This window comes from Canis lupus, chromosome 10 (assembly GCF_011100685.1).
Source record: "Canis lupus familiaris isolate Mischka breed German Shepherd chromosome 10, alternate assembly UU_Cfam_GSD_1.0, whole genome shotgun sequence".
Classification (NCBI taxonomy): domain Eukaryota; kingdom Metazoa; phylum Chordata; class Mammalia; order Carnivora; family Canidae; genus Canis; species Canis lupus.
The window spans coordinates 70,284,187-70,308,282 of record NC_049231.1 but is presented as its reverse complement, the minus strand read 5'-3'; the positions used below and the strand labels follow the sequence as shown (position 1 = coordinate 70,308,282).

Below are 24,096 nucleotides of genomic sequence, written 5' to 3'. Positions count from 1 at the left end.
AAAAAAACAATACTGCATTTTATACTTAAAATTTGCCAAGAAAGTAGATCTTATGTTAAGTGGTCCTACTACACATGCACACTTTTATATAATAATATAAATACTACTACTACTACTACTACTACTACTACTACTAACAGACATGGAAGAAAACTTTGGGAGGTGATGGATATGTCTATGGCTCTGATGACGGTGATGGTTTCACTTATGCCCCAAGTTGTATACGTTGAATATGCACAACTTTTTACATGTCAATCATAACTCAATAAAATTTAAAAAAACACAATGTAGTGACATATAACAATAATTATTTTACTATATCCTTTTGTTCCTGTGGGTCAGGAATGCAGGCAGGACTTAGCTCTATGCTCCTGGGGTCTCATGCAGTCGTAGTCGGATGATGGCTGGAGCTCGGACGCCGGGGAACTGGAGCCTCTGGGGCCTTTCTCTCTTTTCATGAGAGATACTGCCCTGTAACTGATAGAATTATGAATAGCCCTTCACTTTCACTCTAAATAGGATAAATTAAATGATCACCCTAGGAAATACCACGTCTTCTTGCATTTTATTGAAGTGCTAACCTTCCTGAAATTTGCTTCTAGTTCTACCATAGGTTGTTCCCAAGAATCTTCAGAATTCTATTGATCCGTAGGATTTTTTACATATGCCCCATTTTCAGGTGTAAACAGTAGGACTTGGGTTTTTTTCCCCTTCATCTTGAACGAAGATGGTCTTTCCAGATAGATGTTGGTCATCAGGGAGCAAAAGTGTGTTGCCCTCGGCCACATTCTCAGTCTACCGTGTGATGAGCAGGCTTCAGCCCTGGAGTACGAGCTGGCACGCAGAGCGTCCAGATCAAATTTCAGTTTCTGGCAGGCACGCACCTGCCGTGGCTCCATTCTCCTGAGGCAGCACGTTCCCCCACCTAATTCTCCAGTCGTCTCACCCGAGGAGTCACCTGCAAACCCACAGTGGATAGTGCATACTGCCATTAGTGAGCCTCCTGCCCCCACCCCTGCCTGTTGTGCTTAACTTGTGAATAAATAGTGCACCTCCCAGGATATAATACAAAATTGCTGGTTCTCCTTCCTCCCATCCCTCCCCCATGTGTCCAAACACTTCCTGACCAGTTATTTCCTGGGAGGAGCTGCCTCCAAATAGATGCCGCATCAGCATCCTCGAAGAGCAGCACTTCCATGGCATGAATATCCGCCTCGTGTTCTACTAGGTACAGACCTTGAATCTCCGGGTCTCTGACAAAATGTAGGGCAACTGGCTTCCTCTAGACCTCTATTGCGTGAGATTTTACCTGCATCGCTTTGCACCAATCCCACGTGTCCCACTTTAGAATTCATGAAAATGCTTTCTAAATTTACTTAAACCATTGATTGGGTTGAAGTTTCTAGTATTTTTTGAGTTCTTGTCTTCCTCTTCATTTTCATAAATATCATTTAAAAAAAAAGTTGGGCCGTCTCATTCGCTGCTGGCTAAATGGCATTTAAAGCTAGAAGTCACTTCTCGGTGGCTACCTATTTTTATATGTGTGTCATTAGGGAGAGAGGCAAGTTGCCAGAAATCTGTGAAATAGGACTGTTTGGTTTGGGTTGGGCAAGGATGGTGTAAGGAAACAGAGTCCAGGCCACAGAGAGGGCTATTGTCTCATCACGTATCATGAGCTATTTCTACAGGACCTGATTTTGTCCACACACCTCAGATGTCACTCGCTGATTTCATCACAAAAAGACCCCTCTTCCTACCTCCCCTCCCTCAGGAGACGCTTTCCTAACCACCGAACCACCGCCTTTCCCACCAGTTGAAACCCCAGAGAGTGGAGGCCTCCCTGCAGCACGTTCTCCGCGAGGTGAGAGCTGCAGTGCCCACTGCTTGCTTCCCAAGCCTGCTTCCTGGGTTTATTCTTTTGCAAGCATTTGACCAGGTGGTTAAAGTTGGGAAAACACAAGAGAAAAGGGTGGTCTGGGGGGACCCTCAGAGGTAGAGGGTGAGCTTCATCAACATATCTAATGCAGAGGGGCTGGGGCTCACCCTTAGCAAAAGGGTCTCTATTCTTCTTACCTTTAAAAAAATCCCAAACACCAAAACACCTTTTTTTTTTTTTTTTTTTTTTCAAAATTTGTGATTTTAGACTTGCAGGGCTGAGGTAGACTTCTCAAAAACATGTTGGGTGGCGGTAGTTTTATGATTTTGCTTTGGTAAAAGCTTCCAACAAGGGAGTTTGTGTTATCGGAAGATCGAGGAATTTTTCAAAGATTCACTCATTTATCTGTGCAGTGAACGTTGGTTGAGAATCGGCCACATTGTAGGCTGTGCTAGGTATGCAAGTTTCCAAAAGGGGAAGGTGGACGTAAAACTGACAATTTTGGAAGTCCTTGTGTAATTGTAATTGTGGTGTGAGTATAATGGTCATGAATTTAGCTAAAAGACCCCTCTACTTCTCCTACGTCAAATTAAATATTGCTTAAGAATCCACGTGCCCATGTTGTTGAGGTTCACCCTGGTGGTTCCTGCTACCCTGGAGCTGATGCCATCCAGGAAAACAGGGTAGGGCCCATAGCTCAGGCCGGATGGCTCCCACTTTGGCGGCCCCGTATCCTGACCCGCGTGCCCCTGCAGCGGCAGTCCATTCTTCTGACGTTCCATTCTCTCCTGACCACGAAAGGCCACCGAAGAGCCCACGTTGGGAGACGGAGAGCCTTCAGCCCCAATCCCTCATGGTTCCAAAGTCCACTTTGGCTTGGGAGCCCAAGAGACCTAGTGAGGGGTGGGGAAGCATGGAAGGGCATCAGTATCTGCACTTCGGGGTCAGATAAAACACCCTGAGATGGGAACAAAGGAAATGCTAGGAGCGCCCTTGAGAAGCCGGCACGGTACTAGCAGAGTCCACGGGTGGCCTTGACCGTGTCTGAGCAAACAGGAGCCTGCCTGGAGGACATTTAGGCTGAGCCAGGAAAGGGAGCAGGAGTTAACTAGGAAAGTTTTAGACTCAGTAGCATGGAAGGGCGCGGGGGCGGGGGGGTGGGGTGGGGGCAGAGTCTGTGTGTGTTCTGAGAATGTTGTTGCGGGTGAGAAGTCTATTAATGAATTGGAAGGATGAACTTTTGATTATGATCATGGCTTGGCGAGTTGGGCTACTTCAACTAAATCTCGTGTTGAGATATTTCTTACCTTCCTGGAACTTTTGGAGACATTCCCAAGGAAACAGGTGTTGGCTCTTGCTTCCTAGCTGAGTTGTGTAAGCGGCAAGGCACCCAGAGAGGTCTCCCAAATTTTAGGTTGTTCAGAATGATCTACAGGTAAATCATTAAACGTGTTCCAGGCTCTTCTTTGTTCTGCCTTCAATTTCTTTCAAATCATTCACCACCATCATACGTGTGAGAACGTGTCTGCGGGTGAGATTCCTGTGTGCGAAGAGCCGCGCAGGTGGAGCCCCTCCCAGAGGAAGGCATGCTCGTCATTCCTCGCGCCCTTAGTCACTTGCTGCTCCAGCTAGCTGCTCGTGGCTGTCATGTTCTAAGGTTGGTTTATTGGTTTTTTTTAATTGTTCCTTTCTCTCTCTCGTTTTTAAAATAAGTTTTTAGGAATAAAAAATGGGCAAAGCCAGCTTTCTTTTCAGAATCAAAATGCCAAACAAATGGAAAAATTATGGTATTTAACCTTTCCCAGTTTGAGCCCCACAAATAAAGCAGCCAAGTCTTACATTTTCTTTCTTTTTTTTTCCCTAGTTTCACATTTTCATCAGCCCTTTTACATACGATCCATCTTCTCTAATTTGGTTCCAAGTTTCAACTTCATTGCCAATTTTGCCAATCCCACTGTTACTTGGAAAGAAAAAGCTTTCTCTGTTACCCAGAAAACTATAGAAAGGACAAAGTGGAATATGAGAGTCAATGTGACTCATGGGGGCCACTTAGTCCTCATGTGAATCTGGTTGCTAACATTTCTATTATTTTGTGACAATGATGCCCAACTGTCATTTCTGTGAAAAACGGGGGGAATTCCTTTCTTTTTCATGCAGGTATTACATAAAACAGCAGTCTCATCAGCTGAGCTGGCAGGGAAAATCCAAAGAGGCCAAGAAAGTTCTGAGATCTGAATAATTAAGGTCACAAGAGGACCATGTCTTTAATTCCTCTTTGCTGAGGGTCCTGGTGGTGGTCACGCCCTCGCCTGGAGGGAGGGACGGCCTGTAAGAGAGAAGCAGTGACTTTCATTTAGCTTGTGGAGGGTACAGGAGGAGGGCAAATGTGTACCGAGCCCACTCTGGGCCACGCCCTGGACTTGGAACTCAGGGGCCAAGATTCGGATGCTCGCCTCGACTCCTCCTGGCTGTGTGACCCCGACAAACTCCCCAGTCCCCCGGGGTCTCGGTAGTACGTCTATGAGACAGGGCTACACCCGCAGCTCACCACACAAGGTTGAGGTAAGGATCAAGTGAGCTAATTATTCGGAAGCTCTGTGTAAGCAGTAGCACGAGCGCGAGATGTTGGTTATCTTACTCGGTGTGATCCAACAGCGATACCGCAGAACCTGTCCCTCCTAGGAGGTCCCGTCCGGGGGAATTCCAAGGTCTCGCCCAACTGGAGAAGCAGGTCACTTGGCAGATTCCTGTCTGGCATCAGGAAGCCCGTGCTAGCCAGCCGGCCAGATCGTCGTGATACCTAAGTCAAGGATCGGGCGAGAGCTACCGGAGGCAGACACACTCGTTCTTCGATGCAGGATGCGGTCTCAGGACGCAGGTGAAGGCTGGGTCACCGGCAGGAACCCGGTTGTGCTGAGCTCTTTCCTACTGTATTTGTAAACGTGTATTAAAATTAAATTAAATCTATTAAAAACCAGAGATCCAGCCACATGAGAGTAAGAAGTAGAACGGCAGCACAGAGTACCCCTCAGGCCAGGACTCCTGTTACCGTGGTTAGTGGAGAAGGACATGCGCGCTCCCAGGGGAAAAAACGAAGTGAATCCCGTGTGCACAAAGGCCAACTAAATGTAGATTAAAACCAATAAATAAAATGTTGACATACTGTCCTAAGACCGAGGGCAGCATCCAAGACCTCACCCGTCGGAACTACGTGTGCAGTCACCGGAAAGCTCCCCGCGTCCCGTTGCCGGTGGCCGGCGGGAGGCGGCGGGACAAGGCCGAGTGAGGGCAAAGGGCGGAGGTCAGTGCCGTGGGGCGCGGGCGGCCAGAGGGGCAGGGCAGAGGCAGGGCCGGGAGGACCAACAGAAGGTTCTGGAGCTGGTCTACAGCCAGAGAAACGGCCGTGGTGACGTGTCGCGCAGACCTCCAAACGACCTGTTACTGACCGTGCCTTCCGGTTATTTCTCAGAGGAGTCACTTCTGTTCTAGAAATAGCTCATCTCCCCATCGTAGGGAGAAATGCTCCGTCTCCCCTGGAACGCTGAGAAGTTCGTGACGTGCGGCCGAATGGCTCAGTGCGATCTCAGCTACGTCTCGAGACCCACTGGCTTGCTCTTCTTCTCCGCTCCCGCGGGGGCCGCTGACAGCTCGGCGGCCCCGGAGCAGTGGGCACCGGCCCTGCTGGGGGTCGGAGGGCCCAGGCTCCAGAGAGCGTCCCTGCAGGAGCTGACTGAGGAATTCTCCGGATCTGGCGCGTGACAAGCGGGTGTCACTTGAGATATGATGTCAGAGGCAGGCAGGGGACGATTACACGGGTATGAGCTAGCCTCACCTTTCTCACCTTTCCCTCCGCACCTACCGCTCGTTGGCACACCGCGCACAAGGTGGTGGGGTCACCTGCCATCACGGTGGCCCTTCTCGGTCTCACACGTCCAGAGGGCCCGTCAGACTCTGAGGCCGGGACGGATGTGCGGCGCAGAAGCCCCTCCGGTGGGGCTCTCCGTCCCCCTTTGTTGTTGATACTGCAGTGGCTTCTCGAGAACAAGCCAGCGTCAGGCCGGACACCTCGGTCCCCCGAAGCGGGGCTTCGCCAGGGCAAGGCATGCCGGGTGCCGCACCACCGTCCCGAGCCAGGCGTCAGGCTCTGAGTACCCCTCGTCTGGCTCCGGCCGCATCAAGGGCTCCGCGCCGAGGGGCAGGGGATCCCCGGGGTACGGTGAGAGAGTCAGCACGTGGGAAGGCTCGGGAAGCTTTGGCTCGGTAGTGCCAGGACTGGGATCCGAACCCAGAAACTACGAAAGCCCGCGCCACTCGAGCCGTGTGACTGCGGCCTTCGGAGCCCAGGCCCCGCAGTCTCGCAGCCTTTTGATGCAGAAGCATCTTGGCTTTTACGGTGTAAAGAGTCCGTTGCCCGAGAAGCCCTCCACACTTCTGCAGGCCTCCCCAAGAGACGGGGATTGGACGAGGAGCTGAAGGGAAGAGGGACGAGGGGCGGAAGGGAAGGAGGCCGGGCCGTGGCCCCGAGTCTGTGGGTGCTCCCAGCCTATGCTGGGCTTGTTGCAAAAGGTCAAAGGTCACTTGTTCCAGCTGACCAAGGCACTGGGAATGCCCCATTTCCTGGGAAATGAATGGACGATTGAGGCGCCTACTCGGTCACTGCCACTTCTTAGCTTTTAAGCCCCATAAATCGAAAATAAATAAATAAATAAACAAACAAGGAAGCTCTTTACGACTCCCCTCAGCCATCCAGCGTGATTGATTTTTATTCAGGGAAGATGCCAAAAAGTCCCCGATTCACTACAATTTGCTTTTTTTTGTAAGAAGCTGAGAAGTGGGAAAACTCAAATGTTTTTGCTGTCCTTCATCTGAACGCTTCTAATCCAAAGTAAACAGGGGACCTCTGTCCTTTGTGTCGGACGGTGGCAGACACAGGGCCCTTGTCCGCGGAGCGCGGACGGGCCCATCACAGGCCCGGCGCACACTGGGGCCCTGTGTCCCCGGAGCCATGGGGCCTGATTCCTGCCACCATGGCTGTGGCGCCCGCAGTTGGTGTTCACTCTTCAGCCGCCGCCACCCCGCGATCGTCTCCACCGCGACAAGAAAGGAGAGACCCCCCTGGCTTTCCCCGCCACCCCGAATCCCTCCAAACCGCCTTCACTGCCTTCCTCTCTGAAAGAAACCAGGGCTGCGCCCCCACGGCCTGGTCTGCTTCTCCTCGAGCGGATCCCGCCGTGTTCGGGGCCGGCCGGCACGTGGCTCCTGCACACCGGCTAGGGATGCGTTGTGAAGAATCCCCCGGACACGGCAACTGGATGAAAGACTCCAGTGTGAGACGTGGTGCAGTGAACGTCGATGAATGCTCGTTTCAGCTGCTGCTAACCCGGGTCCTTGCGTAGCCTCAGGAAGCCTGTCCACTCGAAGAACTCGGCCTGTGAACGTAGGCAGACGTAGGTATGGACGTAGTACAGCAGAGCAGTGCGGGAGCGCGGGGAAGACGCCTCACAGTTTACAGCAGAGTCTCTGCAAAACGTACATGTGACCCCAGAACCGATGATTTCTACCGACTTGGCTGGGGAAATACCGAATAGGGGAACCCGCTTCCCACACAACTGGTGGGAGCGTTCAGTTGTTGAACTTTTCTGTAGGGCAGTTGGGGTCCTATCTCGTGTGTACATGGGGGTGGGGGGGAGGGTTAAAATACACGTAAGAACCTACTACGAAGCTAAAATAATGCAAAGCAGTTGGGGGACAGAGAGAGACAGATTAGTGACAGAGAATGTAAAGCCTGGGGCGGGCGGGCCCAAGAATAGAGCAGATCTGTGGTGCGGTGAAGGGATTAGCGCAAACCCGCAGAAACAATGCGGAAGGGGCGCGGGGCGGGGGGGGGGGGGGGGGGGGGGGGGGGGGGGGGCTCAGCAGTTCAGCGTCTGTCTTTGGCCCAGACCGTGACCCCGGGGTCTTGGGATCGAGTCCCGCGTCGGGCTCCCTGCAGGGAGCCTGCTTCTCCCTCTGCCTGGGTCTCTGCCTCTCTCTGTGTCTCTCATGAATAAATAAATAAAATCTTCGGAAAGAAAAAAAAGAAAGAATGTGGAAAGTTAATGAGTACCAAAAACCTTAAAGTCCTCCACCACCAAACCGAATTGTACCAAGAACGTTCATTTGCATCGTTGGTTGCTTCCTGCCTGCTAACAGGAATGCTTCTAAAGCTGCAAATTAAGGATTTTATCGGTGCCCATTTGACACAGGTATTCCTTATGCTAGTGAAGTAGCCTATTTCTAGTTAACTAAGAAATTTTCCCATAACTATAGAGATAACTATATTTTATCTTTGATTTTAAAATGTGAAAAAGATGTCTAATTACACGTGGGACGTGTGTTAACTAGACACCTTGTGGTGATCATTTTGCACCATATACAAATATTGAATCATTATGTCACGTAGCTAAAATTAACGTGTTATATGTCCATTATATCTCAATTTAAAAGGTAATTATTGGGATCCCTGGGTGGCACAGCGGTTTGGCGCCTGCCTTTGGCCCAGGGCGCGATCCTGGAGTCCCGGGATCGAATCCACATCAGGCTCCCGGTGCATGGAACCTGCTTCTCCCTCTGCCTGTGTCTCTGCCTCTCTCTCTCTCTCTATCCCTCTCTGTGTGACTATCATAGACTAAAAAAAAAAAAAAAAAAAAATTCTAAAAAAAAATAAAAGGTAATTATTTACATTGATAAAATATTGCCTGAATTACCAGAATAAATTCTGCTTGGTCACAGGAAATTGCGTATTTTGGTTTGTTCGTTCTTTTTTTTGCTAAGTAAGCTCCATGCTCCAAAACAGGGCTCGAACTCACAACCCCGAGATCAAGACCTGAGCTGAGATCGAGAGTCGGCTGCTTCCTCCGCTGACCCACCCAGGTGCTCGGGTTGTAGTAAATTGGTTTAAATAATGTTGTGAATCTGACGTGCTAGCATTTTATCTACCTTTTTTCATCTGTGCTCTCAAGTCAGATGGGTCTGTAGCTTGGTTTTTCACCTTCTTTTTGTTTATTTTTACTACTTTTGTTAGTCTGAGATACCAGGGTTACTTTAATTTGAAATACTGAACTGGGTGGGGTGCCTGGGTGGCGCAGGCCGTTATAGCACCCCCTTCTTAGTCGGGCTCAAGTGCCGATCCCAGGGTCTTGAGATCCAGCCACAGGTCGGCTGGGTCAGCCAGAGACTGTCTCTCCCTCGCCCTTGGCCCCTCCCCCTTCTTCCTTTCTAAAATAAATAAATCAATCTTTAAAAAAAATGGAAAGAAAGACTGAATGGGGACGCTTTCTATCCACTTTTATGTTCTGGGCCGTTTTAAACAGCAAGGACATTAGATTACGCAAGGACTAAGAGAAATACACTTTATGACTGTGGAACAGGCACCTTTCATGGAGTAATTATCTGACAATTTTTCCTTTTCTCCTCTGATTCTTAGTCTTTTCCAGTTTCTACTTCTTAAGCCAATTTGGCATTTACATCTGTGTAGAAAAGTGAATCATTTCAGTGAGATTTTTCAAATTCATTGAGTTACACATACTATATTCTCATAAATAAGAAATCTCTTCTGCGTATGTTCTATCCTACTTCTCATCCGCAACACCGTACATGTTTCCTCTTCACTCTTCACGACTGGTCTTGCCATGCTTTTACTATTCTTCTCAAAAATGCTCTTGCATTTATTCTCTGGTATTTGCTTTTCCTAATTCATTAATTTGTGCCTTAATTGTGACCCTGTATTTCTGCCTTCCTTAGATTTCTCTTTTTTTTAATTTTCTATTTCAGTTAAATTGTTATTTCATTTACTTTGTTATTTCTTTTTTTTTTTAAATATTTTATTTATTTATGACAGATACAGAGAGAGAGAGGCAGAGACACAGGCAGAGGGAGAAGCAGGCTCCATGCACCGGGAGCCCAATGTGGGATTCGATCCCGGGTCTCCAGGATCACGCCCTGGGCCAAAGGCAGGCGCCAGACCGCTGCACCACCCAGGGATCCCTACTTTGTTATTTCTTAATAATAAGATTTGTGGCTACAGATTTTTCTTTGCATAGCTTTGGCTGAATCTCAACTGTTTTCATCACTTACTTTGTAGCACGATTTTAATTTTCTCTTCGATCCTACAGTAACTTAGGAAAAAAACCTTTCATTTCCAAGTGACTGTATGTAAATTGTCCTTTTGTTATTAAGTTCTAACCTAATTGTATTACAGTTACTGACTGTAGCCTAAACAGTTTTTCCTTCTTGGAATTTGTTAAGGTTTCATTGGAGGGTCGGCATACAACGGATCCTTAAATGTCTTCTAAGGATACTGGAAAGGAATGTATTCATATTTGCAGAACAGGACACCTTGCTCTGTATGTATTAGATTAATTGTATTAGATAAACTATTCGAATTCATCCTGACTTCACCTAATGTTTACCGTTTTCGGGTACCACAGGCAGAAAGAGACGTTCAGGCTTCATAAAACACAGCCATTATCTATCGCTGCGTAACAAACCAGCCCAAAATTTATGGTTTAAAACAGTGACATTTGATTCTTTGTCAGGGTTCTGTGAGTTGCCTGGTTCCGCTGTCACAGCGAATGCGGCTGGCGGACCGGCCGGCGCTGGGCCAAGGAACGGCGGCTTGGTCCTGCTGCGTGCGGCCTCCCGTCCTCTAGGAGACGCGTTGCGCTGCCTCTCCCACGAGGGCAGAAGCGTTCCAGGAGAGCGAGCTCCAATGCACGGGAGCGTTTCTAAGTCTCTGCCGATACCACCCTGTTGACTAAAGTCCCACTGAACTGAGCAAGCACGTGGCCCAGGGTGGGAGGCGACGGTACACGGCCACGGGTAACCGGGAACACGCTTCCACGGGAGCCACGAAGGTGACCTCGGCCACACAAATGGGTCATAATTTGTCCCGTAGTTCTCCTAGATCTCTAACGGTTTTTGCCAAAATAATCCTGTTTATATACTCCTTTTTTTTTTTTTTTTTTGGTGCAAATTTTCATTTTCTCGTAATGATATTATCTCATCAGATTTCTTTTACTTGGCATAGACAGGGCAGTTGTGTGCGTGTGTGTGTGTGTGTGTGTGTTTAAGATTTTAATTTGTTTATTCCTGAGAGACCCAGAGAGAGGCAGAGACCCAGGCAGCGGGAGAAGCAGGCTCCACGCACGGAGCCCGACGCGGGACTCGATCCCGGGACCCTGGTCACCGCTTGAGCCGAAGGCGGACGCTCCACCGCTGAGCCGCTCAGGCGTCTGTTTTGCATTTATTTTTTCTTCTGTTTTTTGATTTTTGTAGCAGCGCCGAGTGCGGCCCTTAAAAGCCCCGCGTTGTATTTCGTCTTCTAAAAGGTGAGTTAAAACTGCCAACGCTCGGTGGGAGCCCAGATGCCTCCGTGCTCCCTGCGCCCATCCAGCGTCCGGGCTTCGCTCCTGGCGGTTCCCTCCTCGGACTCTGACACTTCCTCCAAGGGTCTGGATCCGTGCGCGCGTCTGCCGCGGACGAGAACCGCCGGCGGCTCCTCGGCGCAGCCGGACCAGGTGAGGGCGGTCGGCGGCTCCGCGGTCCTCCGCCTCCACGGAGCCCGGGCCTCGAGGTGAGGGCGCGGCCGGGCCGCAGCTGCCCCGCGGGTCTCCCCTCAGGCGTCGTCTCCGGGCGCCCGGCGGGGGGGGGGGGGGGGGGGGCGGCGCCTCAGGCCCAGGCGTGACCCCGGGTCGCCGATCGAGGCCTGCCCGACTCTCCCCGCGCCGCCGGGCTCCCCTCGGCTCCCCCGGGCGCAGGACGGTGTCCCGGCACCTCGGCCCCGACGGAAGGAGGGCGGCGGCCCCCGCGGCGGCCCGGGGAGCGGTTCCTCCCCCACCCAGAGGCCTGACGGGGACCCCCCCCCCCCACATTGCTCTTACCGGGCGGAGGGGCGGAGGCAGCCGCGGAGAGCCGGGCAGGCCACGCCACCGGGGTCACGGCGGGGTCACGGCGGGGGTCACGGCGGGGGTCACGGCGGGGGTCACGGCGGAGGTCACAGAGGCCACGTGTCCCGGTGTCCAGACGTCAGTGGCCTTCTGCGGCCCCGCGGGGCGGTTGATGCTCGTTGGAGGCGCAGGGAGGACAACCGCCTGCCCGCGAGCCTCCCCCCATCCCCTCCCCCCTGCGGTTCCCCCTCCCCCATCCCCTTCCGCCCCGCCGTCTCCCCTCCCCCTCCCCTTGCGCCCCTCCCCTTCCCCTCCCCTTGCGCCCCTCCCTTGGTCCCCTTCCCCCCTTCCTCCCCGCTCCCTGCCCTCCTCCTCCCCTCCCCTCCTCCCCCCTCCCCCATCCCCCCTCCCCCCCTCCCCCATCTCGTCCCTCCCCCCTCCCCTTCCCCCCCCCGGGTCCCCCCCCTCCCCCTCCCCCCCCCGCCCCTCCCCCATCCTTCCCCCCCCCCCTCCCCCCTCCCTCCTCCCCCCCCCGGTCCCCCCCCCCACCTCCCCTCCCCCTCCCCCCCCACCTTCCCCCCCCTCCCCTTTCCCCTTCCTCCCCCCCCCCGCGTCCCCCTCCCCCCCTCCCCTCCCCTTCCCCCCGTTCCTCTCCCCCCCCTCCCTCACCCCCCCCCTCTGTCCCCCTCCCCCATCCCCTTCCCCCCGCGTTCCCCTCCCCCTCCCCGGTCCCCCTTCCTCCCCCTTTCCCCCTCCGCCTTCCCTCCCCCCCCCCTCTTCCCCCTCCCCCCTTTCCCTCCCCACTCCCTGCCCTCCCCCTCCCCCTCCCCTCTTCCCCCCCTCCCCCTCCCCTCCTTCCCCCGCTCCTCCGCCGCGACCCTCGCCCGTCCTTCCCTCATCCCCGCCCCTCGGGGTGCCCCGGGGAGCCCTACCGCCGGCGGCTGCGCCCTTCCGGCTCCCGGGTCTCGTCCCCGCAAGTCCGTGTGTCCTTCCCTCGAGCTCGAGGCGAATTCCCGGGGTTCTTCGTCCGACTGGGCGCCCCCGGGAAGGACGCCGCGGGGCGCCGGGGCCCAGGCGAGGCGCAGGGAGAGGCCGCGACGCGGGCGGAGGGCGCCGCGGGCTCCCGGGGCCGCCGCGGACTCGACCTGGGACCCGGGGTCACGGCCTGGGGCCCCCCGGAGGGCGCGTGTGTGCGTCGGGGTGCGGCGCCCGGAGCCCCCGCGGCGGTGTAGACCGTGACGCCCCGGGCCGCGGAGGGACGAGGCAGCCCCGCCGACCTGCGGGCGGGGACCGCGGACGAGGACGAGGCTCTGATTTCCTGGGCTTAGAGGCAAGCGCTAGACTGACGGCGGAGGCCGCAGACGCCTCCCGGGCATTGCCGTGTGCTCCTGGACCCCCTGACCCAGCAGACCCCCCCCAAGCACAGGTCTCCAGTCGGTCACCTCGGGCCGGTGCCCCCGACCGCTGCTGCCACCCCGGGAGGCCCCAAGCTGCCGAAGCCAGCTCGGGCCTTGCTCGGGGCAGCGTGTCTGCAGGAATCGCCCCCAACGGCGCTGTGGCCCCGCAGCCGAGCTTCCTCCCTCGGAACGTCCAGGCCCAAGCAGCGCCGCGGGTCCTCAAGAGGTTGGACGGAGGGCTGCCCCCCACCCGGCCACTGCCCTGCGGGGCATTCACCCCAAAGACACAGATGCAGTGAAACGCGGGGACACCCGCCCCCGGTGTTGGCAGCGGCAGTGTCCTCGGGGGCCACACTGCGGAGGAGCCCCGGGGTCCTGGGAGGGTGAGCGGATGCAGAAGCTTGGTCTGTACACACAGTGCACCATGAGCGGCCTCAGAAAGGATGAACACCCGCGGGTGCTGCGGCGGGGTCGGACCTGGAGGGCATGAGGCTGAGTGACCTAAGTCAGTTAGAGAAGGACAGTCATCCTAGGGTCTCACTCATGGTGGAATATAGGAAATCGTGAAAGGGACCATACGGTAAAGGAGGGGAACTGAGTGGGAAAAATCAGAGAGGAAGGCAAACCATGAGAGACTCCGGACTCTGGGAAACAAAGGGTTGCAGAAGGGGAGGCGGGCGGGGGGATGGGGTGACGGGGTGACGGGCGCAGAGGAGGGCACGTGATGGGGTGAGCACTGGTGTTATACTATATGTTGGCAAATTGAATGTACGTAATTTTTTTCTTTTAAAGGAATCAAATCCAAAAAAATAAAAAAGAACGTCCAGGCCATTTACTCACCAGCATGTTGGGTAACTGCCGAGCTCCACAGTAAGCTCAGCTGGCTTGAATCATTCAGGAAAGACTCCGAGGCTTGCGGCCCCAGTCACTTCCCAGATGAGTCAGGAGAGAGGGAGAGGCTCATTGCAGCCAAGGGGGGGGACTCCTTAAACACAGGCCCCGTAACACGTATGTAGACGGAAAGAAAGGGAAAACGGACAGTGGGATGTTACCAGCCTGAGAACACCACCAGCTCTCTTGTGCGCACAGGGAGGAGAGGCTGACGTTGGCTTGGCACAGGAGGGGCCGTGCTCGAGCTCGCGGCCCAGGCGTACTCCTAGAGCGAAGGCCACATGTTCCTCGGGTACCACAGGCACCTTCAGGGCCTGGCGAGACAGCTGCCACGCCGCGAGGCGCAGAGCGCCAGAACTCCACTCAGCTCAGCCAGCGTCGTAGTCCACGCTGCTGACACACGGAAACATCACGCCGTCCTTGGGGGAAAAGGATTTCTTGACTTTAAATGGCATCCTGAAATCCCCTCCCCCATCATTCCTTTTACAGGCTGAGAAACTAAATTCATCGTTCCTGAGGAAGCTGTGAAACGACCCCATAGGAAGGCACGCTCGCACTCACACATACACACACGCTCACAGCAGGCGCGAGCAAAGGCACGATACGGAAATGATAAAATAAGGGTAATGCCAGCAAATTGAGAGAGAGGAACGGTATTTCCACTGAGAGAGATTTTCTTTAAACAACAGCTGTAACTTCTTAAAAAAAAGATTTTATTTATTCATTACAGACACACAGAGAGGCAGAGACACAAGCCAAGGGAGAAGCAGGCTCCCTGCGGGGAGCCTGATGTGGGACTCGATCCCGGGACCCCAGGGTCACACCCTGAGCCGAAGGCGGACTCTCAACCACTGAGCCACCCGGGCGCCCCGATGACTATAACTTTTGATAAGGGATACTGCGCTAAGCATGCAGATGAATGCTTGCGCCTAGTCCCCACGTCAACCCAATGAGTCCAATATCATCCTTCTTAAAAGTGTGGAAACTGAGGCAGCTTAGCAAAGAAGCCAGCACATCGGCCTTGGAACCAGCTCCTCGTGCTTTCTAGGTCAGGCTCTGCCACTTGCCGGCCTTGCAACTCCGGGTTGCTAAACGCTCTAGGTCTCATTTTCAAATAAAAGGAAGATAAGGACGATGGAATCCATCTTGTTGTTGAGGATTGTTGTTGGGAGGATTGAATGAGATCTAGAAGATCCCAAGGCAGGGTGTTCGCATGTTAGGATATCAGGATTCCTCGTAGCTCTATAAATAAATGTTCAAAAATTATCTCAATTCAGTTCACCAAGATGTTTTGTAAGAAAATGCTGATGATCTGTTCGACATGAGTGAGCTGAATGGTTCATAAAACCGTGGATGCGGACTGGCTCTTGAACACGTTGGCGGAGAATTAAGGATTTCAAAGCACTGGATGTACTTTGATTGGAGTACTCTGTAGTTTACTAGATACCAAATTATCTCTTGATTAAAAAGATTTTATAGTCCCGAAGGGGACAAGCTCATGGGTTTGATTGTGCTGCTACTTCCCCCCACCCACGACTTTGCGCGCGGGCAGCGGCCAGAGAAGGCGAGGCTGCTGAACCCGCCCCTTGCCAGGCTGGGCAGCAGGCTGGCAGCCAGAGTGGACTTGAGCGCATCCCGGCAGGGAGCAGGCCTCGCTGGGCGGCCCGGAGAACAGGACAAGGGCAGTGAGGACTGACGTCCCCCCTCCCGGAACCGGGCCGGCTAGCCTGGGAAGGAGGCAGAAGAGCCCCCCAACAGGGCAGCAGCAGCCAGGAGGTGGGCCCTGCAGGCGTCGGGGGGCGGGGGGTGCTCCCTGGGCCGGCGGTGGGGACTCTGGAAAAGACGTGCCGCAGGACTCCCCGCACACCTCTCGCTGCAGACTGTCAAGGGCAGGAGGGACAGCAAGGTGTCCTCTGATGGAGACCTGGAAAGCAGTCGTTTCCGAAGGCCTCTTCCAGCACCGCTGTTCCGGCCCAAATGTTGAGGCCGATGGCCCGATGTGTCCTTTTTGAAACGAGGCCCCTCTGCTCCTATGAAACAAACTTAACAAGACTCAACGGTGAGAGTCCGAGTTTTAGGCCAGGAAAACAGCAAGGGATTCCCTCACCCCCCAAAGAAAGTGGGTCCACCCTAAGCAGCCAGGCTGGAGGCGGCGAGAGAGGAGAGGTGGTCCCTCAGCTTGGGGCATCCGAGAAGATGGGTCACTTCCTGGGGGCATAGTGTCCCCTATGGCCCGTCCTCAGGGAACCTGGGCTAGTCCCCAAGAAACCCATGGGTCTTCCATTCTCTACCCAGACTGTCTCCACTTGCCCAGATTTCAAGCCACATATCCCCAAAGGGCCACCCAGGCGGCTGCCGCCCCAGCAGCCCCCGTCTGGGCCCCCTTGCTGCGCTACCCTGTTCTCCCCTGGCGGGCTGGGCTGGGTGCGCTGGGGCAGCAGTCATGGTGTGGGACCAGGGACCCCTGAGGGACCCTCCTCACGACGGAGCCCAGGCCCTGTAGGCGACAGGCGGCTGCTCTTAACGCTGTGCTGTGGCCGCGCGTCCCTGCGGTCACGACCTCCCCACCGGGATGGAGCGAGCTGGGAGACCGGGCGGCGCAAATTCTCTGCTGGGCTCTGGGGAGACCCGCCTCCCGCCGAGTGTGAGCAGGCGACGGCCAAGCTCTCGGGTCCCGCCGCGGGTCCTGCTCCCCACCCCTGCCCACAGCACCCCTGCCCGCAGACCCCCTGCACCGTCCCCGCCCGCAGCGCCCCTGCCCACAGACCCCTCGCAGCGCCCCCTCCAGCGCCCCCACCCACAGCACCCCTGCCCGCAGCGCCCCCTGCAACGCCCCCCAGCGCCCCCGCCCGCAGCGCCCCCGCCCCCGCCCGCAGCACCCCTGCCCGCAGAGCCCCCGCCCCCGCCCGCAGCACCCCTGCCCGCAGCGCCCCCCCTCCCCCCCCCCCGCACGGCGCGGCGGCTCCGAGGCGGGGTCTGAGGTCTGAGGTCGGCGCTTCCTGCTCCCGCCGCGGGGCTCCCACGTCCCGCTCGCCCCGCCCCGCCCCGCCCCGCCCCGCCCGCCCGGCGCGCCCCCGCCCCCGCCCCGCCCCGCCCCCGCCCCGGGCCCGTGGGGGCGCCCCAGGCGGGCGGGAGGGGGTCCGCGCGGCCGGGTCGCGGGGGGTGGGGAGCCGACGGCAACCGCCGCCCCGTTTCCGCCCGCCGGCCGCGCGCCAGGGCAGGGGAGCGGCGCGGAGAGCGCCCGGTCCTGCCTCCGCCCGCCCGCGCCGGGGGCCGGCCTTGCCTCGCCGGCGCCTTTTTCCCCGCAGCGCGGCGCCGCTCCGCCACTCGGGCTGGCACCGCAGGTGGGCGGGAGGCCGGGCGCTGCAGCCGCCGCCGCGGAAGATGGTGCCCTCGGCCGGACGGCTCGCCCTGCTCGCGCTGGGTACGTAGCTGCCCGCCCCCCGCACCTGCCGCCCCGCGCCCCGCCCCGCCCCCCCTCCGCCGGGCCGGGCCGGGGTCGCGGGGTCGCGGGGCCGGGGCCGGGGGCCGGGCTGGGCCGCGCGGGGCGGGGGCGGCGGGGCCCGGGCCGGTGCGTCCGCCTCAACTTTAATCCGCGGCGGGGCGGGCACCGTGGCCTCGCCAACCCGCCAGCCCGCCGCCCCCCGCCCCCCGCCCCGGCCCGCGCCCCCCCCGCGCACCTGCCCCCCCGCACCTGGGCGCCCCCTGCACCTGCCCCCCCGCACTCACCCCTGCACCTGCCCCCCCGCGGGTCCCCGGCGGCCCACGGCGGGTGCAGCGAGCGCCCGCGCCCTCCGCCCTGAGTCCGGGCCCCGGGACCCCCCTGCCGCGGGCCGGCGTCCGGGGCTGCGCGGGCGGGGAAGGGCCAACTTCCCGGAGCCGCGGCGGAGCGGTGCGGCCGCCCTCGGAGCTCGCCCTCGGCGGCAGGCGGGACGCGGGGCCCGGGGCCGGGCCGGGGTCGGGGTCGCGGTCGGGGTGGGGTCGGGTCGCAGCCCCCGCCGGGTTCGTGGGCGCGGCTCGGGCGCCGGGGCTCGCTCGCCGCAGGTGCCCGGGGCTCAGCCCCGCAGAGCCAGTTGCCCGACCCGCGTCGGCCCCCGCGCCCCCCGCGCCCCGCCGTGCGCCCCCCGCGCCCCCCCCGTGCCCTCTCGTGCGCCCCCCGCGCCCCCGCCCCCCAGCGCGCAGACGGAGCCGCGGCCTCCCGGTGTCGCCGGGCGCAGCCGGGGCGGGGGCGGCGGGGATCCAGGCCGGGGAAGCCGCCGAGCACCGGGCGGGGAGCCTGGAGCCGGGAGCCGGGAGCCGGGAGCCGGGAGCCGGGAGCCGGGCCGCCCGCGCCGACACTCACCGACAGGTGGCAGGACCGGGGCGGCCCCCCAGCCTCCCTTTCCCCAGAGCCCTTCCAAGTTTCTGTGCCGAGGGCGGCTCTGACCCGAGACCCTGGGGAGGCAGCAGGACCCCGCCGCCCGCCACAGGCCCCCGCGCCGCCCCCCTGCCCGGCCCCCGGCAGCCCAGCCCGCGACCAGGGCAGCGGTGCCCCGGGCCAAGCGCGCACCCGCCTGAGGTCCTCGCCGGCGGTGCCGGAGGCCTTACCATGCCCATTTCACAGACGGGAAAGTGAAGCCCAGAGGCCCGCAGTAGGAAGTACCGGCCGGGGTTATTGGAGTGTGGGACACTGGACGGTTTGAAATGTCAGCTGACTGCGGTCGGTGGAGCCCCCCGCTCTCAGCTTTGGCACTTTTCTTCTTCTTTTTTTTTAAGATTTTATTTATTCACGAGACACAGAGAGAGAGCGAAAGAGAGACAGAGACACAGGCAGAGGGAGAAGCAGGCTCCATGCAGGGAGCCCGATCAGGACTCGATCCCGGGACCCCAGGATCAGGCCCTGGGCCAAAGGTGGTGCCAAACGGCTGAGCCACCCAGGGATCCCCAGAAGGAGACATTGCATGCAGTTGTATACCCCAGAACTCGCTGTTGATTTGGGTCTTCCATAGACTCCTAGGATCTCAAGGTGGCCTGAGGTTATTCGGTGAAAATTAGAAGCAGGAAATGATGAAGCTGTGCAGATTGGAGGGCACCTTTGAAAGCTGCCCCACCTCCCCCATCCTACTACATGCACTCATCATGTTATTTTGCCTCTTTGCCCAAGAGCTGAACCTGACCCTTGTTTCCTCCATTGAGAAACAAATGTGTAATGTAAGCCTAAAAAGATTGGCCAATATGTAGAAGCTGGTTCACACGACTCCAAAAGATGAGCAGCTGGGGCGGGGGGAGTGGGGGGGGGAAGCAGAGGAAAAGAAGACAGGAGTGCCAGTATTTTATTTTATTTTATTTTATATTTCTATTTTTTTAAAGCCATCCGTTCCAACGGTTGACTCCAGCTCCTGCCCCCCACCTCGCTTTCTGCTAGATTACTAAGTAGCGCTCAGCGACGCCACATGCATCCTTAATTTGCACATTTCCTCCAGGGCTGCTTCCCTCTCTAATTTTTCTCAAATTAGTTGAAGGCAGTACAGGCAAATCAGCAAATCTGGAAAACTGAGATCGCTCCCCTCCTTCCTAACCCCCGGAGGGACAGTCTGAGAGGGTCCCGGTTGTCTGGAGTCGCAGCCGATGCTCCGGATTCCGTGGAGTGTGAGCCTTGACTGATGTTTTGGCGGAGACGGTGGCTTAAATGGCAGCGCGGGAAACGTCATCCGGGTTCCTGTGGCGCTGCCCTCCTTGGCAGGTGTCCGTCCTTGGCCGGGCACACCTCTCGGGGGCTTGGTGGCTCCTGCCGCATGTCCTCCTCCGTGAGCGGCGAGCAGCGTGTGTGATCCGGGGCAGGTGACTCCGCTTTTCTGTGCTTTGTGTGTCTCCTCTGTGACCCGGTGCCGCTCACAGGGCGGTTGAATATATTCCATGAGCGTAGAACGGTGTGTGTCTTGTCGTAAGAGCTGCAGTCACCTCAATGCCGTCATCATCATCATCGTTGTTACGACTTTGAGCCCCACAGAATTCCAGATGTCCTAGCAGGTTGTGTCCGTTCTGTAGCTGGGACAGGTTGTCTTATCCCCGCCCTTCCTAAGCCAGGAATTATCAGCTAACCTAAAAACCTACTTAATGATTTTACAGAGTCTCGTTTGCCAGGAGCAAATGAGATTCAAGCAAGTTTGGAATTGTTTTCTTGGGCATCATGAGTTCTTTAATTTTTGATGCAAAACATTTGTATTTCCTCCTTAACGTTCGATGGTCAGTTTATTGAAGTCACACTATGCTCCAGTTTTCTTAGTGGGAACAAAAAAAACTGCATCCAGGGACACCTGGGTGGCTCAGCGGTTGAGCACCTGCCTTCGGCCCAGGGCGTGACCCTGGAGTCCTGGCATCGAGTCCCACGTCGGGCTCCCTGCATGGAGCCTGCTTCTGCCTCTGCCTGTGTCTCTACCTCTCTCTGTGTATGTGTCTCTCATGAATAAATAAATAAAATCTTAAAAAAAAAAAAAAACTGCACCCACCTCACAGGTTGTAACAAGCATCAGATAAGGTGGTAAATACAGAAGCTGTTTCTAAACTATACAGAGAGAGAACTACACACAGGATGAAGTAGGTTTTGTAACCCAGAAGTAAACATGGTTACGTTCCTGGCAGCTCCCAGAAGTGGGGCTGAGTGTAGCCCACGGAAGGGTCCTATTAGGACCCTGAGTGTTGTGAGGATGGTAGAGATGAAGCAGGTGGGCGGCCCTGTGCGTTGGGGACCGAGGGCCGAGTAGGGGGCATGAACCAAGACGGTCATCTTCGCCCGTACGTGGAAGTGACCTGTTGCAGAGCCGACGGGGCGGGGCGGGGGGGAGGGTCTACCCAGGACACGTGTTGTCCTCAGTGGGCAGCCGCAAGTGGGGAGAGTTAGAACGTGGGCCGTAGGTGCATCTGGAAGCCTCTGAGGCTGAGTCTTCCGTATTTGCTTTTCCAAAACTTGGTTTCCTAGGATAAAGAGATCTTTCTGTAAATATTCAGTGTCCCCTGCAAAGGGGACCTTTCTTGCAGGAGCAAGTGATGCTTTGTTACTATGGTAACATAGGAAAACGAGCTGACTTTTCCATTAGGCCTATCTCTGAGGGCCTTTTGAAAGTGTGTTTGAACAAAGTCCTACTCTGTGGGCTGAAAGGGATGGGCGGCGGGACGTGGAGGTTGGGTCAGCCGACAGGGGCGAGCCCCACGCGCCGGAGTGGGCACCCTGTGCTCGGCTTCGCCCGTGAAAGCTCTGAGGACCTTGCAGAGCAGCGCCCTGAGTCCCGGCCACCTGCGGGCTCGGTGCACCAGGCTGTCCAGCGGGAGGGGGGAGGGTTTGCACGCGTGCCACGCGTCCAGGTGGGGCTCGTGCTGCCGGCGGGCAGGAGAGACGGACGCTTGGAGAACCGCGGTAGCTCTGAGGCCACGTCCTGGCCTAGCCAGCCGCCTTTTATCCAGAGTCGGGGGCCCGTGCCACAGCCGTGGTTGAGGAGCCATTGCCGAAGGCTGGGACTCTCGACCAGGTCTCTCAACTGTCGGGAGCGTTCTTGGCCTTTGCCCCCGCAACTGTGCTAGTCCTTGGTTAGTAGACAGAAGCTGACTGACCCTAAGCGTGTCGCACTTTCTTTTTTTGGGAGGTTGCCCAAGCCCAAAATTGACCATTGTCTTGCTACCGTTTCAAATACTTTCAATCCCTTCATTTTAAAGTATGAACTTAATTCTGTGCTAAAGGCTCATGTGCTTACGGTTGCATCTAGGGGTGCCTGTGGCTCAGTGGGGTCGGCGTCAGACTCTTGATTTTTGGTTTCAGTCCTGAAACCAGTCCTTGGGGTCCTGAGATGAGGCCCTGCGACGGGCTCCATGCTCGGCACAGAGTCTGCTTGAGATTCTCTCTCTCTCCCTCTGCCTCTGCCTCTGCCCCTCCTCCTGCTGCTGCTTGTTCTCTCTCGCTAAATAAATAAATAAATTCTAAAAATTGCATCTAGATAGAGAATTTGAGTACTTTTATGGTGACTTCTGGTTTTGTTTTGCTTTTTCCCCCCTTGTGAAATGTCAAGTATAAAAATCTTCCATAGAATCAGGAAAGCCTAAAATCTAGGCCAGCAGAAGCATCTCTGAGGAGCTCTCCAAGTACAAGGCACAGTCCTTCAGACCAGCTCTAAAATCTGGGTAGTGTTGGGGCACCTGGGTGGCTCAGCTGGTTAAAAGCAAAGGGTCCTGGGGTTGAGCCCCACATCCAGTCAGGCCCCACCTCCCGCTCGGTGCTCAGTGCGGAGTCTGAGTGAGATGTCTTCCCTCTGCAACACCCCCTCCACCCCCGCCGCCCTTCACCACTCACAAGCTTGTGTGCACGTGCATGCTCTCACTCGTAAATTTAAAAAAAAAAAATTTTTTTTTGAAATACAAATCTGGGTTGTCTTTTGAAACATCATGAATTGGTTGTATTAAATATGACTTAGAAAAAGTTGGGAGTTTGTTGAAATGGAATTTTATGTATTTGCTAGTGCAATATTGTAAGGTCTTGAGAGAGGTTGTGGGAGGACCTGTTTTACTGCACTCTAGCATGTTCTTCCTTAAATCTTTGGCAATTGTTTGATCCCCCCCACCCCCCGACCCAATTCTCATATGTTTAAATTTGAGGTTGTTAACCATGGAATTGATTGGATTTTTGCTTTCTTTTCTTTTGTTTCATTTAATTTTCTATGCTCATTAGCATTTCACATCACTCTTTTTTCCCCCCTTAAATCAGAGGAAACACCGTTCCACATGGAGTCTCTCCCCTAGTCGAGTGAATTCTATGCACAGCACTTTTGCTTTTCATGCTTTCTTGTCCCCTTTCTTACCTTGAAGAGCTCTCACTTACCCCCACCTTGTTGTTTGCGTTTCTCAAGTACTTGTGGAGAGATGGTTAGGGCTTCCTCAAGAAGGGATGGACACACAACCCCCTTGTGTATCCGGCTTGTATGACTTACGGAACACCAGCCTGCCAATGCCTTGCCTTTCCTGGTTTTAATCTTTGAATATGTTGACTTTCCTGGCTGGGAACCCTAGCAGCAGAGTTCTGGTCCCTCCATGTCCTGCTGCGGACCAATCCTGGCCGGTGCTTGTCCTCTTTGGTAGCGTGCGGGTGCTTTGGAGGCGGAGATCCGAGGTCTCCATCTCTGCCCTTAGCCCACGGAGCTAAGCTGACCCCGTTGGGGTGCCCAGTACTGGATTCTCCAGGGGATAGACTCAGTCGGCAAATACTTGGCCACAGAGTTAACATCCATACTGAGAAACTCTTCATTGTAATAATCAAACGGGGTCGCATATGAAGTCTAGCAACACAGATGCAGTTAGTCTTCAGAATCCCCATGTTACGGTTATTTTTTAAAAATAGATTAGGATTTAGTGTCTTTAATGATCGCAGAATCATTTTTTCCCTCTAGATCATTTAGAAGATTCTGGAAAGCATGAGAGAAACAGTGTTTCCGTGACCTGTAGTCCCACACACACACACCCCCCAACAATAACCACATTTTGTTATATATGGCTGAGCGTATAGGGAGATACTGTTTGAAAGCGTCTGTGTTTCTGATGGACTTGTGCTGTTTTAACTTCTTGTTTTTGCAACTTAACAACCCTTATGATAAACATTTTTTTATGTCATTAAACATTCATTCTTAGCGTCATTACATCATTCTTAGAGGCCCAGAAGTAATCTGCTAACTATATTTACTATAATTTAACCCGTTCTGAAACGCTTTTGGCCCTATAGATTTTCCCCATTTTTCACTGTTATGAAGAATCCACGCGCTATTGTCGGGAACGTAAGTCGATGCGACTTTCCGGGAAGGCAGCGTGGCAGTGGCCGTCACTCTTAAGGGGGCATAACGTGGGTCATTAGTTCTACCTTTTGATACGATCCTACGTAAATACTTGCCTAAATGTGCAAAGACAAAATGTAAAGGATGGCGATTGTTGATTCAGTTTATAACAGTAACAAGTTGCCGTACCTACTGCTGTAATTATTTAAGGAGATTCC

General features: G+C 55.6%; 1 protein-coding gene and 1 long non-coding RNA gene across 2 annotated transcripts in view; one reads left to right on the top strand and one right to left on the bottom strand.

The window, feature by feature from the left end:
• Window positions 1-301: 301 nt before the first annotated feature.
• On the bottom strand, window positions 302-11,871 carry LOC111097814. Its single transcript, XR_005366296.1, has 4 exons — window positions 11,797-11,871; window positions 4,515-7,305; window positions 3,184-4,202; window positions 302-958 (listed from the first exon to the last, which is right to left on the bottom strand). It is a non-coding gene; the product is annotated as an uncharacterized LOC111097814 (long non-coding RNA).
• A 5,539-nt stretch (window positions 11,872-17,410) lies between these two features.
• TGFA (transforming growth factor alpha) overlaps window positions 17,411-24,096 on the top strand; it is a 77,429-nt gene continuing 70,743 nt past the window's right edge. The window contains exon 1 of the mRNA XM_038551548.1: window positions 17,411-17,514. Within this exon, the coding sequence (XP_038407476.1) occupies window positions 17,475-17,514 (40 nt within the window). The 5' untranslated portion in view covers window positions 17,411-17,474. The remainder of the gene's footprint in view (window positions 17,515-24,096) is intronic.